Here is a 15,300-nt window from a genome sequence, read left to right on the forward strand (position 1 = left end):
GAACAAACAGGCACAACCAATCCGAGCCCGAGCCTTACTCGACACTGGGACGAGCATGAACTTCATGACCGACAAGCTCGCGAATTCCCTCGGTATAAAACAAAGGAGATGTGCGATCCAGATCGGAGCCCTCGACAATTTGAGCACAACGGCAAAACGATACACCACGGCCACAATCACGTCGACGGACGGCAAGTATAAGAAAACATTGAGATTTCTTGTTATCCCGGCCATGTCGACTTTCATACCAAGCGAGCCCATCGACCCCTCGAGTCTGGGATTACCCAGAAATATTCAATTAGCCGATCCACAATTCCATTGCCCAGCCCCGATCGATGTCTTGCTTAGTACCGGATCAACATTTGCGTCGCTGTGCATCGGGCAGGTCAATCTGGCGCAACCAGGCGAACCTGAACTACGTCTACAAAAAACACGGTTCGGCTGGATAATCGGGGGGAGTCCAACGTCCCAAACCGCGATAAATACGTTCCACGCAACCACAACGGCTCTGCAAGAGGACCTCGCACGGTTTTGGGAGATCGACGAGGGACCGGCCACTACTCATCTTTCGGAATCTGAACGACTATGTGAAGAACATTTCCGAAACCATGTCCGACGAACCAAGGAAGGCAGATACATCGTTGCATTATCATTCAACGAAAAGCTTTCCTCACTAGGGTCATCGAAGGCCGCTGCAATGAGCAGGCTCGCCTCTCTTCATCGTCGATTCCAACGCGACAAACAATATGAAACCGCGTATAGTGCTGTGATCCAAGAATATTTAGACTTGGGTCAATGACGAAGATCAACACGGATCACGCCACCGGCTACGGATATTATTTACCACATCACGGCGTGATCAAGGAATCGAGCGACACCACCAAGCTCCGGGTTGTGTTCGACGGCTCAGCATCAAGTACCACGGGAGTGTCTCTAAACGACGCCCTTCATACGGACCCGAAATTACAAGAAGACCTGAGAAACATCCTATTGAGATTCCGGTCATTTCAATATGTCCTTACCGGCGACATCGAGAAAATGTACCGTCAATTCATCCTACGTCCAGAAGATCGTCCTTATCAAAAGATTCTGTGGCGTGCCGACAACGGAGAGATCGAAACATACCGACTCAACACCGTAACGTTCGGTCTATCCGCAGCCCCGTATCTGGCCATCCGATGTCTCAAACAGTTGGCAGAAGACGAGGGACCTTGATTTCCGAGAGCAGCGCAGATCCTGCGGCGAGACTTCTATGTCGACGATGCGTTGACCGGAGCCGATACGAAGGACGAAGCCTTATCAGTCAGGAATGATCTCACGAAATTACTTAAGCTAGCCGGTCTAAATATCCGCAAATGGGCATCAAACGATCGGGATCTGCTACGAGGGCTACCTGAAGAAGACACCAACCAGAAATTACATCTCGGTGAGTCATCCACGTTAAAAACACTCGGCGTCTTTTGGGATTCAGCCGACGATGCCATACTCTATTCGGTCAAGACGATCAGTGACACTTCCCGAGTCACAAAGCGATCAATCAGTTCAGTCATCGCACAAATCTATGATCCACTAGGATTGCTCGCGCCGGTAATCGTTAGAGCAAAAATGATTTTGCAACAAGTCTGGACATTGAAGGTAGATCGAGACGAATCCCTTCCGACAGACGTACACACAGAATGGATCAAATACCACACCCAATTGCCGTTGTTAAATGTGGTAAGGTTCCCTCGGAAGACCATCATTGAATCCGCAACGAAAATTGAGCTACGCGGATTCTGTGACGCTAGCGAAAGGGCATATGGGGCGTGCGTCTACGTGCGGACGACGGACCGAAAGAACAATATTTGGACTCGACTCCTCACGGCGCGGTCGAAGGTAGCGCCGCTCAAATCGCTGTCCATACCACGTCTCGAATTAAGCTCGAATTAACTTATTTTGACGTTCTTGATTTCGTCAATACGACAGGCCCTGGCGACCAAGATATCGCGGATAGTATACTGGACTGACTCCACCATCGTGCTCCATTGGATCAGGTCTTCGTCGCACACCTTGAAAACATTTGTGGCGAATCGAGTCGCTGAGATACAGATCAAGACCAATACCTCCGACTGGCGTCATGTGCCTACCGACGATAATCCAGCGGATCTCATCTCCCGAGGCCAGACGCCCAAGGAATTCCTATGTCCGTCCATTTGGAAAAACGATCCAAGGTGGCTCCTGCAAAGCGAAAACTATTGGCCGGTCTGGAGCCCGACACCGGTAGTCGACCTCCCGGAGCAAAAGAAGACGATCTGTCTGAGGACGAATATTAGCGACAACACACTCCTCCATCGTTACTCGTCTTGGCCAAGACTAATAAGAATCGTCGCCCGGTGTCTTCGATGGAGACATAAGCAACACCTATCTGCCCATCTCACCACAGACGAACTGACTGCAGGGCACAACAGACTAATAAAAATATTACAATCCAGTCGTTTCGCGCCTGAAATTCGGATCCTCCAGAAAAATCGAAGCGAGGATGTTGGAGGGAAACTACAGCCATTAAACCCCTTCCTCGACGAAGATGGGCTACTCCGGGTAAGAGGACGACTAACCAACTCCGCCATACCCTTCAGCCAAAAACACCCGATCATCCTACCGAAATCCCCGGTGACAGAGCTAATTATAGAGCAAGAGCACCGGAACAATCATCACACAGGGACACAAGCTACACTATACGCGGTGAGACTGCGCTATTGGCCGATCGACGGTCGTAGCCAGGTATGGCGCACTCTCAGAAGGTGCGTCCGATGCTGCAGAGCCAACCCTCCACCAGTGGATTACTTGATGGGTGATTTGCCAGAGGCGCGTATTACCGAATCGCGGCCGTTCACGAACGTCGGAATCGACTACTGCGGCCCATTCTACATCAAGGAGAGGAGGGACCGCAACCGACGTAAAATCAAGACGTACGCCGCCATATTCGTTTGTCTGGCGACAAAGGCGGTCCACGTAGAGTTAGTCAGCGACCTAACCACCGACGCCTTCTTGGCCGCGCTACGCCGTTTCATCTCGCGGCGAGGATACTGCGCAACGATCCTCACCGACAAAGGCACCAATTTCGTCGGGGCTAATCGGCAGCTGCAAGAACTCCGGACCCTATTGCAGTCCGACGACCACCAGGATAGGGTACAGAATTTTCTCGCCGACCGACAAATACAATGGCGTTTTAATCCTCCGAACTCACCACATTTTGGCGGCTTATGGGAAGCCGCGGTTAAAGCGTTCAATCGCCATCTCATCCGCGTGGTCGGCACGGAGCTCCTGACCTTTGAGCACCTCAACACCCTTGTGATCGAAATTGAAGCCATTCTCAATTCACGCCCACTGACTCCCATCTCATCCGATCCGAAAGATCCTCCTGTCCTCACTCCCGGACATTTTCTGATCGGTGACACACTAACCAGTTTACGGGAGCGTGATTTCAGGACAGTTCCATCAGGCCGGCTATCCAGTTGGCAGCGCATTCACCAGATTAAGCAGCACTGCTGGAGCAGATGGTATCGAGAATACCTAAATGAGCTAACCCGCCGCAACAAATGGGACAAGGGCAAACATAACATTCGTGAAGGCACCGTAGTAATCCTCAGGGAGGATAACGTACCCTCTATGCAGTGGCCTTTGGGCCGCGTAATCAAGATCCATCCAGGAGCCGACGGAATCATCCGGACCGCTACCGCGCAGGCGGCAACAAGCATCCTCGACTGCGGTGTCAAAAGACTGGTCCCCTTGCCCATCCACCCAGATCCAGACGAGGCCGAACGTCCACACGGAGCGAAGGAGGTCACCAACGACACACCTGACTCCACAGCCAGAATTTGATCGGTGCCCTCTCAACGGGGGGAGGATGTTACGCCGCCTAAAACATCTGCACGCCAGCCCGGGCGACCGGACAACAACCGACCTGCGTAACGTCACTTCGATCCTCAATAAACTTAAGGACCCACCATAACTTTCATTTCCCTGTATTGTTTCGCCCTGTGTCTTCAACCCGTTTGTCTTGAAGAATTTCTAAAGCTTAAAAATATTCTCGAGACACAGTCGGTTTTTAGAGAGGTCCTTGGGTTTATTAGTCGCACTTAAAACACGGAGAAAGCGGGTATGCACCCATTAGGAAAATCCGAATAGCCCTGTAATAAAACAAGCTAGGTTTTTCTCACGCTCACAGTCATCTATCCACCACGATGGTTGTTTCGATCGTTCGCGGAGAGACGCGATCGCGAGATATCACGTCAACGAGAGTTGTAAGTTCCCGTTACGATTAAATAATCGACGCCACGAACTGATCGATTCCCTTATTTCGATTAGGATAATAAGGGTAGTTCAATGAATTCCACAGAATTAACACAAATAAATTAACGTTTATTTTAACAAATTATCAACTAGGAAGACATAAAGAGAACAACAAAAAGAAATGTAACTGCGTTTTGCTTGTTAAGTAATGCGCGATATAAGAGATGTGTTGATGGTTCGGCTTCTCGAAGAGTTCTGCTCGCCTTTCGATTTTTCCCGCTTTTTATGGAAGGCGACCCCCACTACGTTCGGACCACGCCACATTCTTTTACGCGAGGTAAAATAACGGCCACGAATCGACGTTTCTGGAGGTCGCCCTGCTTAATGAACCATGCGCTTGCCACTACAATGTTTGTTTGCCGGGCAGCCGCGACGATCCATCTGCGACATTATAGTGCCGCGAACGACAGTTAAGAATATGATCTATGGTAAGCCGCATGGCGTAACATTCTCCCCCCGTTGAGAGGGTACCGATCAAGTTAGGTTGAAGTTCCCATCTTAGTTCGTCTCGGTGGCTAGTTTTTCGGGTTTCTCTAAATCGGGTTGAATTGGCAGTGGGACAAGCCTTTTGACGGCCCGATCCAAAACGCTCTTTGCCGTCTGAACTGTAGCTGTCCGGATGACACCATCGGCGCCTGGATGAACCTTGATAACTCGGCCCAGAGGCCAATGCATGGAGGGAACGTTGTCCTCTCTGAGGATGACGATTGTGCCCTTTTGGATGCCGTGTCCACCCTTGCTCCACTTATTGCGGTTGGTTAGCTCGTTCAAATACTCCTTATGCCAGCGGTTCCAAAAATGCTGTTTAAGCTGTTGGATATGCTGGAGAGTCGGTTCGATGGAATGTCTCTGAAATCTCGATCACGTAAGCACATTAGTGAATCGCCAATGAGGAAATGTCCGGGAGTGAGGACTAGGAGATCATTTGGATCGGTGGAGATAAGAGTTAGCGGGCGGGAATTGAGGACTGCTTCTATTTCTATGATAAGAGTATTCAATTGTTCAGAGGTGAGTAACTCGTTGCCGGCTACACGCCTGAGGTGGCGTTTAAATGACTTCACCGCTGCTTCCCATAGCCCACCGAAATGCGGTGAATGAGGGGGAATGAAGCGCCATTCGATTTGTTTGTCGGCTAAAAATGCGGTTACTTTTTCTTTGTGATCGTCCGATTGTAATAAATCATGAAGCTCTCGTAATTCGTTGCTTGCTCCTCTGAAGTTGGTGCCGTTATCAGAATGGATGGTGGAGCAATACCCTCGTCGAGCGATAAATCTGCGAAGAGCGGCGATGAAGGCTTCGCTAGTGAGATCGTCAACAAGCTCGATGTGTACCGCTTTAATTGCTAGGCATACGAAAATGGCTACGTATACCTTTATCTGACGACGGTTACGATCTCGTTTTTCTTTGATGTGGAACGGCCCGCAGTAATCGACGCCGACGTTTGTGAATGGGCGAGATTCCGTTACTCGCGCCTCCGGCAGATTACCCATCACGTATTCTACCGGCGGTGGTTGAGCGCGGCAGCAGCGGACGCAGCCTTTGATCGCCCGCCATACTTGACTTCGACCGTCGACGGGCCAGTATCTTTGTCTTACTGCGTATAATGTAGCCTGCGTTCCGGAGTGCATGTGGATCTTGTGCTCGTGTTCTATGATGCGTGTTGTAACGGATGACTTAGGTAATACTATGGGATGTTTCTGGGCGAAGGTCATCGACGAATGACTGAGTCGACCCCCGACTCGCAATATTCCTTCCTTGTCTATGAATGGATTGAGTCGCGTGAGCTTACCCTTTATCGCCGCGTTCCGATCTTTTTGGAGTGTACGAATTTCCTCGGAGAGATGGATGTTTTGCAACAATTTTATCAGCTTATTGTGCGTTATGCGTAATTCGGTAACGGTTAGGGGTGCCGCTCGGTTCTTTTTCTGTTTCCAACGGAGGCAACGAGCTATGATTCGTATCAACTTGGGCCAGGATGAATACCTTTGCAACAAACTGTAATCGGAGGGGTTTGCGGACAGACAAATCGCCCCTTTCTGCTCCGGTAGTTCAATTTGCGGTGTTAGATCCCATGTCGGCCAATAGCCTTCCGACTGGTAGAGCCATGCAGGACCGTGCTGCCAGATGGTTGGGCGCAGAAACTCTTCGGGTGTTTGGCCGCGTGATATTAAGTCCGCGGGATTGTCGTCGGTAGGAACGTGGCGCCAATCGCGGATGCTGGTTTTTGTTTGAATTTCGGAGACTCTGTTAGCGACGAATGTTTTAAGGGTGTGAGGTGATGTATTGAGCCAATGGAGGACGATAGTGGAATCGGTCCAATAGATAGTTCGAGTAATTTTATGTGATAGGGCTTGTTGTACTGTCGACATCAGGGACGTAAGAAGGAGTGCTCCGCTCAGCTCGAGCCGAGGAATGGTCTGGCACTTGAGGGGGGCGACTTTCGATTTTGCGGTTAAAAGTTGGGTCCAAACACGGCCGTTGGTGTTAAGGGTTCGGAGATAAACACAGGCTCCGTAAGCCTTTTCGCTGGCATCGCAGAAACCATGCAGTTCAATTTCTATTGCGGACTCGATTATTGCCTTGCGTGGGAACCTGACGTTGTTTAATAAGGGTAATTGGGCATAGTACCTTTCCCACTCTATATGTAACTCGATCGGAAGTGATTCATCCCAATCGATTTTCGACGACCATATTCGTTGAAGTAGCATCTTGGCCCGAACAATCACCGGTGCGAGCAGACCGAGCGGATCGTAAATTTTTGCAATCTCCGAGCTGATGATTCGTTTCGTGACTCGGGAGGGCGTGGGTTTGACTTCGACCGAGTAAAGAATAGAGTCGTCGGATGAATTCCAAAACACCCCCAGCGTCTTCAAGGTTTGCGAGTCGCCCAAAAAATGTTGGTGATTTGTTTCTTCTAAGGAAAGTCCGTGTAATAAGTCATTATCGTTTGACGCCCATTTTCGTATGTTTAAGCCGGCCAGTTGAAGTAAATTGGTGAGTTCTGTTCTGAGCGTGAGGGCTTCGTCCTTCGTTTCAGCTCCGGTGAGAGCGTCGTCGACGTAGAAATCCCGCTGCAGTACCTGTGCTGCACGTGGAAATCGATGTCCTTCGTCCTCTGCCAGTTGCTTGAGGCACCGAATAGCTAGATACGGTGCTGCGGATAAACCGAACGTTACAGTGTTAAGCTCATATGTTTCTGTTTCTCCACTCGCGCTGCGCCATAATATCCTTTGATATTTCCGATCCTCTGGTCGTACGAGGAATTGCCGATACATTTTCTCGATGTCGCCAGTGAGTACGTATTGATGAGCGCGGAATCTAATTAATATACAAAATAAATCTTCCTGTAACTTGGGTCCTGTGTGAAGTGTATCGTTTAGGGAGGTTCCGGTAGTGCTTGGTGCCGATCCGTCGAAAACTACACGGAGTTTGGTGGTTTGACTCGATGCTTTGGTCACGCCATGATGGGGTAAATAGTATCCGTTGTCGTCGGAGTGGTTGTCATTGACCTTCGTCATGTGTCCCAACGCCAGGTATTCCTGTATTACCGTTCGATATTCTGATTCGAAGCGTTTGTCGTGCTGGAATCGGCGATTGAGTGAGGCGAGTCGTTTACTCGCCAGCGTTTTAGAGGATCCGAGTGACTGAAGCTGATCGTTGAAAGGTAGAGCGACGATGTATCGTCCTTCGCTGGTGCGTCGGGTGTGGGCTTGGAAGTGTTCTTCGTATCGTCGATCTGCCTCTGAGATATGTTTAATTGAGGGTCCTTCATCGATTTCCCAAAACCGCGCGAGGTCTGCTTGTACGGTCGTCGTGGATGTGTGAAATATGTTTGTCGCGGTTTGGGAAGTTGGACTCCCCCCGATTACCCATCCGAATCGCGTCTTTTGCAGACGCAGTCCAGGCTCGTCTGGCTGCGTGAGGTTGACTTGTCCCACACACATCGACGCGAGTGTTGAACCTGAGCTTAGTAGTACATCTATCGGAGCTGGTAAATGAAATCGTGGATCGGCCAATTTGAGACTTTTTGGTATCTCAAGTGTCGAACGATCGATGGGTTCGCTGGGAATGAAGGTTGATATGGTTGGAATGACAAGGAACGTTAATGTCCGCGTGTATGTACCGTCAGTGGAAGTGATCGTGGTCGTGATGTGTCGCTTAGAAGTCGTTGTCAAGGTATCTAGAGCTCCGATCGGGACCGAACATTTGTTTTGCCTTATCTTTAGCGATTTTGCTAATTCCTCGGTAATGAAATTCATACTGGATCCGGTGTCGAGCAACGCTCGACGACGGATTGGTTGCTGTTTATCATTCAAAATGTTAATCTGCGCTGTGATGACTAGATCATTGGACAGTAATTCGGATGCTATTGGTCTGATATGTTCGGTCATCAACGGAGTCGTCGATCGTCGGCGTCATTGGTTGTGTGTTCGTTTGTCACTGGGCGGTGGACTTGGAGACGCGGCTGTTCGTGGTGTTTCCGATCTGTGGTCTGTTGTGTGCTTTTTGCGACGAGTGGGTGATACGTAGGGCGGCAAAGAAGGTGTTGTGGATCGGCTATTTGATGGGGAAGATTTCGGGCTGGACGTGCTGGAACGAGACCCTGAATGGCGTTTTGTCCTATGCAGCATTGTATGATGTCGTTCTCCGCATACGCGACATGATCTTGCGAAACAATGCTTCGTTGTGTGCCCTTTCTCGAGGCAGTTGGGGCATAGTGATGCTCTTTTGACCTCCCGAATGCGTTCGCGAAGGGATTTGGTTTTGAAGGTGTCACATCTCCAAATGGGGTGTGGTCCTTGACAGGTGGGGCATGTTGGAGTAACCTATGTCGCCGTAAGTGCATGCCCTCGTGATGCGCGTTGACGGACCGGAGTAGTTTGTTCCGGTGATTCTCTTGTTTGTCTGACCCTGGTGATCGGTCTGGAGCTTCGTGCTAATCTCTCTAGGAAGTTTAGTAAATGAATGTACGGAGGCACCTCGTTATTGGGCAGCGTCATTTCCCATTGCTTTTGGATACTTAGTGGTATTTTCGAGAGGATGAGGCTGTTGAGCGTAGCACTGGTATCGAGGTAGGATTCTCCTAATTTGTTCAATGCATATATGTGTTGTTTAAATGTGTGGACTAAGCGCCTTAATTCCGTTGGAGATTCCTTGGTTATCCTTGGATAATCAATTATTGCCATGCAGTGACTGAAAGCTGTGTATCGTGTACATTCAAAACTCTCCTTGAGAACGGCTATAGCCTGACTGTAGTTTACATTACTAAGGGGTAACGCGTTTAAACAATCGGCTGCTTCTCCTTGCAGGGCGGACTGCAGGTAATGGAATTTTTGTATGTCAGTGAGACTAGGATTTTTATCGCTTGTGGAGGAAAAGGTATCATAAAACGTGTTCCATTTTTCTAAGCTTCCGTCAAAAGTAGGGAGCCGAAGATCTGGTAATTTAATGGATATCGGATTTAAACTTGCGGATGATGCACAGGTTGGAAGGTTTATGGATGTCGACGGCGAAGCTGTTTGCGCGTTCCTCAGAAGATTTTGTAGCCTTGTGTCTACCGCGACGTACTGGTCCCTTATTTCGAAGCCGCGTGCTTGTTCCTCCTCGTCTAATACTTCTAATTCGAGTTGGATCGCTTCGAATTGACTCGCAACTTCGGTCAGTTGTTTCTCGTAATTCGTTAATAAGGAGTTTTGCTGACTGTCGGATTGCTCGTACTCGTCCAGTCGGTTCGATAAGTATGTGAATCGGCCGCTACAATAGCCTCGTCTCCGACGCAGGGAGATGAGTTGGTCTTCGCTCGTCATCGTTGCCGAGGATAGGAGATGGTCGAAATAAGGAACGAGCTTACCTTACTGTCGTGCTGCGTGAGGTCGCGTGTATGTTTGGTGAGGAACGCCTTGTTCCTTCCCGACGGCCACTCGTTCGGTTGTATTGTTAAGTTGTGAAATTCGTTGCGTTGATGATTGTCCAGCTGCGACGGAAGGCTGCGTGGTTGCGTTCCCTTGCCAATGGGATGTGTTTCTTCGAAGATGACGCGCCTGACGTCACTGGTTTCGCTGTGGTGGAAGCTCCTGCTCCCGCTGCTGGTTTTGATAAAGTCACGTGGCACTGTGTGGTCACTGGTAAGTGCACTCTTCACTGGCACGTGATCCGGCTCGAAGGACCAAAATGTTTCGATCGTTCGCGGAGAGACGCTTGAAGAAGGTAAATTATACAAATTATGAACTCTACAATGGTGAAGACACGGAAAATCCGGGATCGTCTCAACAGAATCCCCAGGAAGAAGAGTCATCGTGTCCTGAATTGAGCAGTTTAGACGATTTCATGTCTAAGTTGGCAGAAATAAAAGTACCGTTACAACGCTGAGGTAGCGGGAAAAATGCAAGCGATTAGGTTTGGAAGACCTAACTGTGACTACTTTGACAAGAGGATTTCTCGCAACGTTTTATCTACCAAATGCGTAGAGATTTCAACAACTATATGAAATCTCGAGCGATTATGGAGCACCGTGTGTTACGTCAGTGCTGCAGGAATAGAAATCGCATTACTATCTTGATGTATATATGTATATTTTTTGTTTGCAGTCTCACCGTTCGAGATGGCATTGGGACAAGCGGAGGGAGTTGGTGTTTGCAACGATGCTGAAGCGTACTGCACGCTCGAGGACCGCATGTTCTCCAGTCTCTGCGCCTTTCATTGGTTTGGTTTATATATTATATTATATGTATTGGTTTGGTAATATACGTAATAATGAGCGTTCGAGGTATGTTCGAAGAGTGTTTGATCCGATATTTTTAATTTTCAGAAATATATACTTTGTATGTTTTATAGTTTGAAGAAAATTTGTATAGTACATTTTAGCTTGTAGATTTAGTAGTATCGTTTCTAATATTCGCTCCATTATACTGTACGTCAAGATTTTGTATATTTGCTTAATGTTGATTAGCAGTTTTGTAGACTTTAAGAAATGAAATGAAATTAATAAAATTTGGAAAATGTTTACAGTTTTTCTGCAATCTTCTAGTTCATATTAATGGCAAAAATGCTTTTCTGCCCCGCATACTACACATAACGAAATTCTGTCGCAGGCAAGAGACCCGTACATGTACCCAGGCTGTTGGCCGTCATCGGCAACATTATTTGGCCTGTCTCTGTATGAGATAAGGAACGACGAGAGAGGATTGGTACGGCATAAAGACGGAGGGAAATGTCTTTCTTTTTAGAAAATCGTGCATGAAGTTTTCTGGCTGATGAATGGGTTGCACCATGATCAAGTTGTACATAAACGTCTCATCACTCCGCGCTTCCGTATCTTGAACATCCAAGCATCAACTAATTCGAAAATCGTTTGACACGCGATACTCATAGGCTTATTGTGACGAACTACAGCGAATTGTAGCAAATCTTATTTGGTGGGCTCTAATACCTTTTGTACGTTATCTGTGCTAATGTGTCTTCTCATGTCCCGAAAAGTGTTTTCATAGCTTGTACCACCAGGTTGTATGCGAGTTGTCGAGGCACACAAGACAAGCCTCCACTGAATATCAATAAGGAGAGACTTCGCTAGGGGTAATGGCCCCCCCTAACGCCAATTCAATATTCAGGAAATATTAGGACTGGCTAGAACTAGAGAACGCGTGAAGGGGGTGCAACTGAAGTTAATTCATAAGAGAATCCTGGAGCATCCCTGTCATACGCGTCGGGTGGTCATCGTGGAGTTTCAGTCGGTAAGAGTCCGACACTACTCTGCTGTTACGCAATTACTGCAACAGCGGAGAGTCCATGAGGATTTCTCCACGTAAAAAAAAAAAAATTTGTATGTGAGTTACTCTGGCTTATCAATTTGCCCTGTTCAAAGTTGGCCATGCTGAATACTGTCACAGGCGTCTATCTTCCTTAATAAGAGCTGTACGGGATCGAATAATGAGACTACCAATATGTGTACTCGTTAGTGTATTGAAAACAGATCTTGTCGCGAAACGATATCTATACAGACGTTTAGTCACAATTTATACTGAATCGTTTGCGATCACGTTCGTTTAGTCATAATCGTCAGAAGGAGGTCAAAAGATACAAATTCGTCTTGTTTTACGGTTACATGTAGCGGCACCATTGTTCTGCCCGGAGTTCATAACTCCTTGCAATACCTGTGACCTAACGGTCTTGATACTCCGAAGCAAAACAACAACACGGTATGCAGCTAATTCTAACTCTTGTGCCGCTACATCACCCCCCTACCAGTGATAACGTTTTATTGCCTTTGCCGAGAAAGTCCCCGTGGGTAATCTTTTGTGATGCCTAGCCGAAACCTGCCTGTAACCAGTCAGGAAAACGGACTCTTTCGCTTGACCGTGTAACATACCTATTACTAGTGTTTCCTTCGTTGTCGCTATTCACGTCGCTTTCATTGCGAGCGTTCATTTGTTCTAGTGGAATAAGTATGTCACGGGTTTCGGCGGTTTTCGCGTCGAGATCCTCTGATACTACAAATGCTGGCTTAAGCCGGTCGACGGAAACTTATATATCGCGATTGTTAACATTGATGGTGTACATTTTCTCGCCTCTTCCCGTTACTCTAAACGGTCCATCGTAAGGCGGCTGTAAAGGGCCTCTAATTGCGTCGTGTCGCAGGAATACGTAGGGAGAAGACTCCAATTCGCGGAAAGTGAATAATTTCTTTTCCCTGTGTTGTGTCACAGGCTGAGGCCGGACTTTCTCCATTTGTTCCTTGAGCAGGGATGCAAATTCCGTGGTGGCACGCTTATCGGGCGAACATTTAACGTTCGGTAGTCGCCGCATGGTCGCAAATTTCCATCCTTTTTGGGCAGAACGTGAAGGGGTGATGCCCAAGGGCTTTTCGATGGGCGCATCACGGCTTGTTCTATCATCAACTCAAATTCAGCTCTCACCTGCTTGAGGCGGTCCGGTACAAGGCGTTGGTGTTTGTTGTAGACCGGCGGGCCAGGCGTAGTTTCGATGTGATGTACTACACCGTGTCGGGCCTTTTCCTTCCCGAAAGACGGAGGACGCGTGAGGGCCGGGTATTCCGCCAGTAATTGGGGGTACACCGAATCGCCGCAGATAGTTTTCACCGATGGCGTGTTGTCTATGGCGGCGTACCCCTTTGATGATAACTGGGTCGTCGTGTCGATTAATCTTTTGTTCCGTGGGTCCACGAGCAACCCGTAGTGACTCAGGAAATCCATGCCGAGGATAGGTGTCTGGACGTCAGCCACTGTAAAATACAACTTGAAGGCGCGTCGGAGGGACGGGTTGAGGTGGATCGCGACTGTACCATTCGTCGCAATTCGTGCCCCATTAGCCGCGAACAACTCATACTCGCTCTTCGTCGCAGGTCCCTGCACTTTGCTGCGCGGGTAGACGCTGATGTCTGCGCCGGTGTCCACCAAGTACGAGATGCGCGTGTTTTTATCCAGAACAAAAATGCAGCGGGAGATCAAACCGTCGTCGTTTGCCGCGTTTACGGACGGCCGGTTCCGTTTCCCGATTTCCATGTGCACGGTGAGTGCACTTCTCGGTGCAATTTCTCGCGCGTTCCCCGTACGTCGCATGATAAAGGCATAAGCCACCTTGCCGTGACGGGCTTCGGGATCGCCAACGGCGACGGTATTTAGCGCTGGAGAATGGTCGCCGGCGGCCCCCGATGGTCAACGCGCTTACCTGCGCCTGTATCGGCGGCCTGTGTACGGCGGCAGCCGTAGCATCGTTCACCCCGCCGCCGTACGTTGTTGGATTGCCTCCTGCCGTGGTTCGGTCTGTACTGACCGCAACAACCTGTCTTAGTTCCGGGCGTATTTCGTAGATGCTGTCGGCGATCGCGGTCAAAGTTTCGGACCTCTTATCTTGGACGGCGGCTAGGACGCGTTGCACGTACACCGGGAGTCGGCCTTCCCAGAGAGTCCGGATTAATTCGTCTGATATTGCCGGAGTGGCGAGGCTTTTCAGATCCCGTATAATTGAGAAGGCGTCCCGTCGTCTAGTTGTTGACTCACTATTATTTTGCGTAGGCGTCCGGCGTCTGACTCGCCCAGGAGCGTAGGACGAGCTGCGTGGCACCTTGATCCAAGATGCTCCTTGCCGTGTGAACAGCAGCCGTCCGGATGATGCTGTCGTCCCCAGGGTGAACTTGGCGATGCGGCCGAAGGGCCGTTGCCTGGATGGCACGTTGTCTCCCTTGTAGTCTAGATCGCCGTCTTCCTCGTCGATGCCGAGCGATTTCCAGGTGAAATTCACGACCCAGGAAGTGTCGTGGATCTTGCTTCTGGAAGTGTCGTTAAACACCTCGGCCCAGGAAGTGTCGTTGAAGGGAACATCGGTGGTGCTTTGTGAAGATTCATCAAGCGCGGTGCGGAGTTTTGAGGTTCATTGGGAGGCTGGACTCCCCCCGATGACCCGCTCGAATCGCATTCTCTTAGTGATGATCCTCGGTGGAGAATGACTGTTGGACGTCGTGACTGTGACTTGCCTTGGTGTTGGAGAGTATACTGGCGTTTTTGGAGCCACGGGTGACTCCAGTGAGATGTTTATGATACGCGACTAGTTCGGTACGGCGCTCTGTGAACTCAGTAGAGAATCGTTGAGATCAGATAGAATGTTCTGTAAATTACCGACACCATTTGAGTGATTAGTCATGGTATTAATAATGCTGAAATTATTCTGAGTAGGACCAATTGCAGGCGTAGCACATGTCTGAGGTGGCGAAGGAGGAGTCTTCACGTTACGTCTCGGAGTGTGACTGTCCGATGCAATGTTTCTAATCTGGGGTGGTGCAGATGACGTGATGTAAGAGAGATGATTGGACGTCGATACGTTGTGTTGGACGTCCATCGTGTAAGTATTGGCCGGAGAAACACTGCCCCTGGATGGTTTGTTCACAGTGGATTTCGAAGCCTTTACAGTAGGTTTCGACTCGACGTTGACCTTGTTGCTGTCCTGGATGGGACT

The 15,300-nt window shown here is 49.1% G+C and overlaps 3 protein-coding genes across 3 annotated transcripts; 2 read left to right on the forward strand and 1 right to left on the reverse strand.

Moving 5' to 3' along the window:
- The first annotated feature begins 55 nt into the window (after window positions 1-55).
- Window positions 56-799, forward strand: LOC117216073. The gene has a single exon (XM_033462595.1). It carries the CDS (start codon window positions 56-58, stop codon window positions 797-799), a length of 744 nt encoding a protein of 247 aa, XP_033318486.1.
- An 806-nt stretch (window positions 800-1,605) lies between these two features.
- Window positions 1,606-3,861, forward strand: LOC117216074. The gene is made up of 2 exons (XM_033462596.1): window positions 1,606-1,716; window positions 1,966-3,861. The coding sequence occupies exons 1-2, from the start codon at window positions 1,606-1,608 to the stop codon at window positions 3,859-3,861; spliced, it is 2,007 nt and encodes a 668-aa protein (XP_033318487.1).
- Window positions 3,862-5,305: 1,444 nt separating this feature from the next.
- LOC117216075 lies at window positions 5,306-8,723 on the reverse strand. Its single transcript, XM_033462597.1, has 5 exons — window positions 8,202-8,723; window positions 7,949-8,074; window positions 7,664-7,871; window positions 5,394-7,486; window positions 5,306-5,311 (listed from the first exon to the last, which is right to left on the reverse strand). Exons 1-5 carry the CDS (start codon window positions 8,721-8,723, stop codon window positions 5,306-5,308), a joined length of 2,955 nt encoding a protein of 984 aa, XP_033318488.1.
- Between the last annotated feature and the right edge of the window lie 6,577 nt (window positions 8,724-15,300).

This window comes from Bombus bifarius, unplaced genomic scaffold (assembly GCF_011952205.1).
Source record: "Bombus bifarius isolate JDL3187 unplaced genomic scaffold, Bbif_JDL3187 scf7180000010117_frag, whole genome shotgun sequence".
Classification (NCBI taxonomy): domain Eukaryota; kingdom Metazoa; phylum Arthropoda; class Insecta; order Hymenoptera; family Apidae; genus Bombus; species Bombus bifarius.

Coding starts and splice junctions, on each gene's coding strand:
- LOC117216073 (XM_033462595.1), top strand. CDS start 56: ATGAACTTCATGACCGACAAGCTCGCGAATTCCCTCGGTATAAAACAA.
- LOC117216074 (XM_033462596.1), top strand. CDS start 1,606: ATGATTTTGCAACAAGTCTGGACATTGAAGGTAGATCGAGACGAATCC. Junction 1,717..1,965: donor AATTGCCGTTGTTAAATGTG/GTAAGGTTCCCT, acceptor TCAATACGACAG/GCCCTGGCGACCAAGATATC.
- LOC117216075 (XM_033462597.1), bottom strand. CDS start 8,723: ATGACCGAACATATCAGACCAATAGCATCCGAATTACTGTCCAATGAT. Junction 8,075..8,201: donor AAAAGACGCGATTCGGATGG/GTAATCGGGGGG, acceptor AACATATCTCAG/AGGCAGATCGACGATACGAA. Junction 7,872..7,948: donor ATCCTCTAAAACGCTGGCGA/GTAAACGACTCG, acceptor ACGGTAATACAG/GAATACCTGGCGTTGGGACA.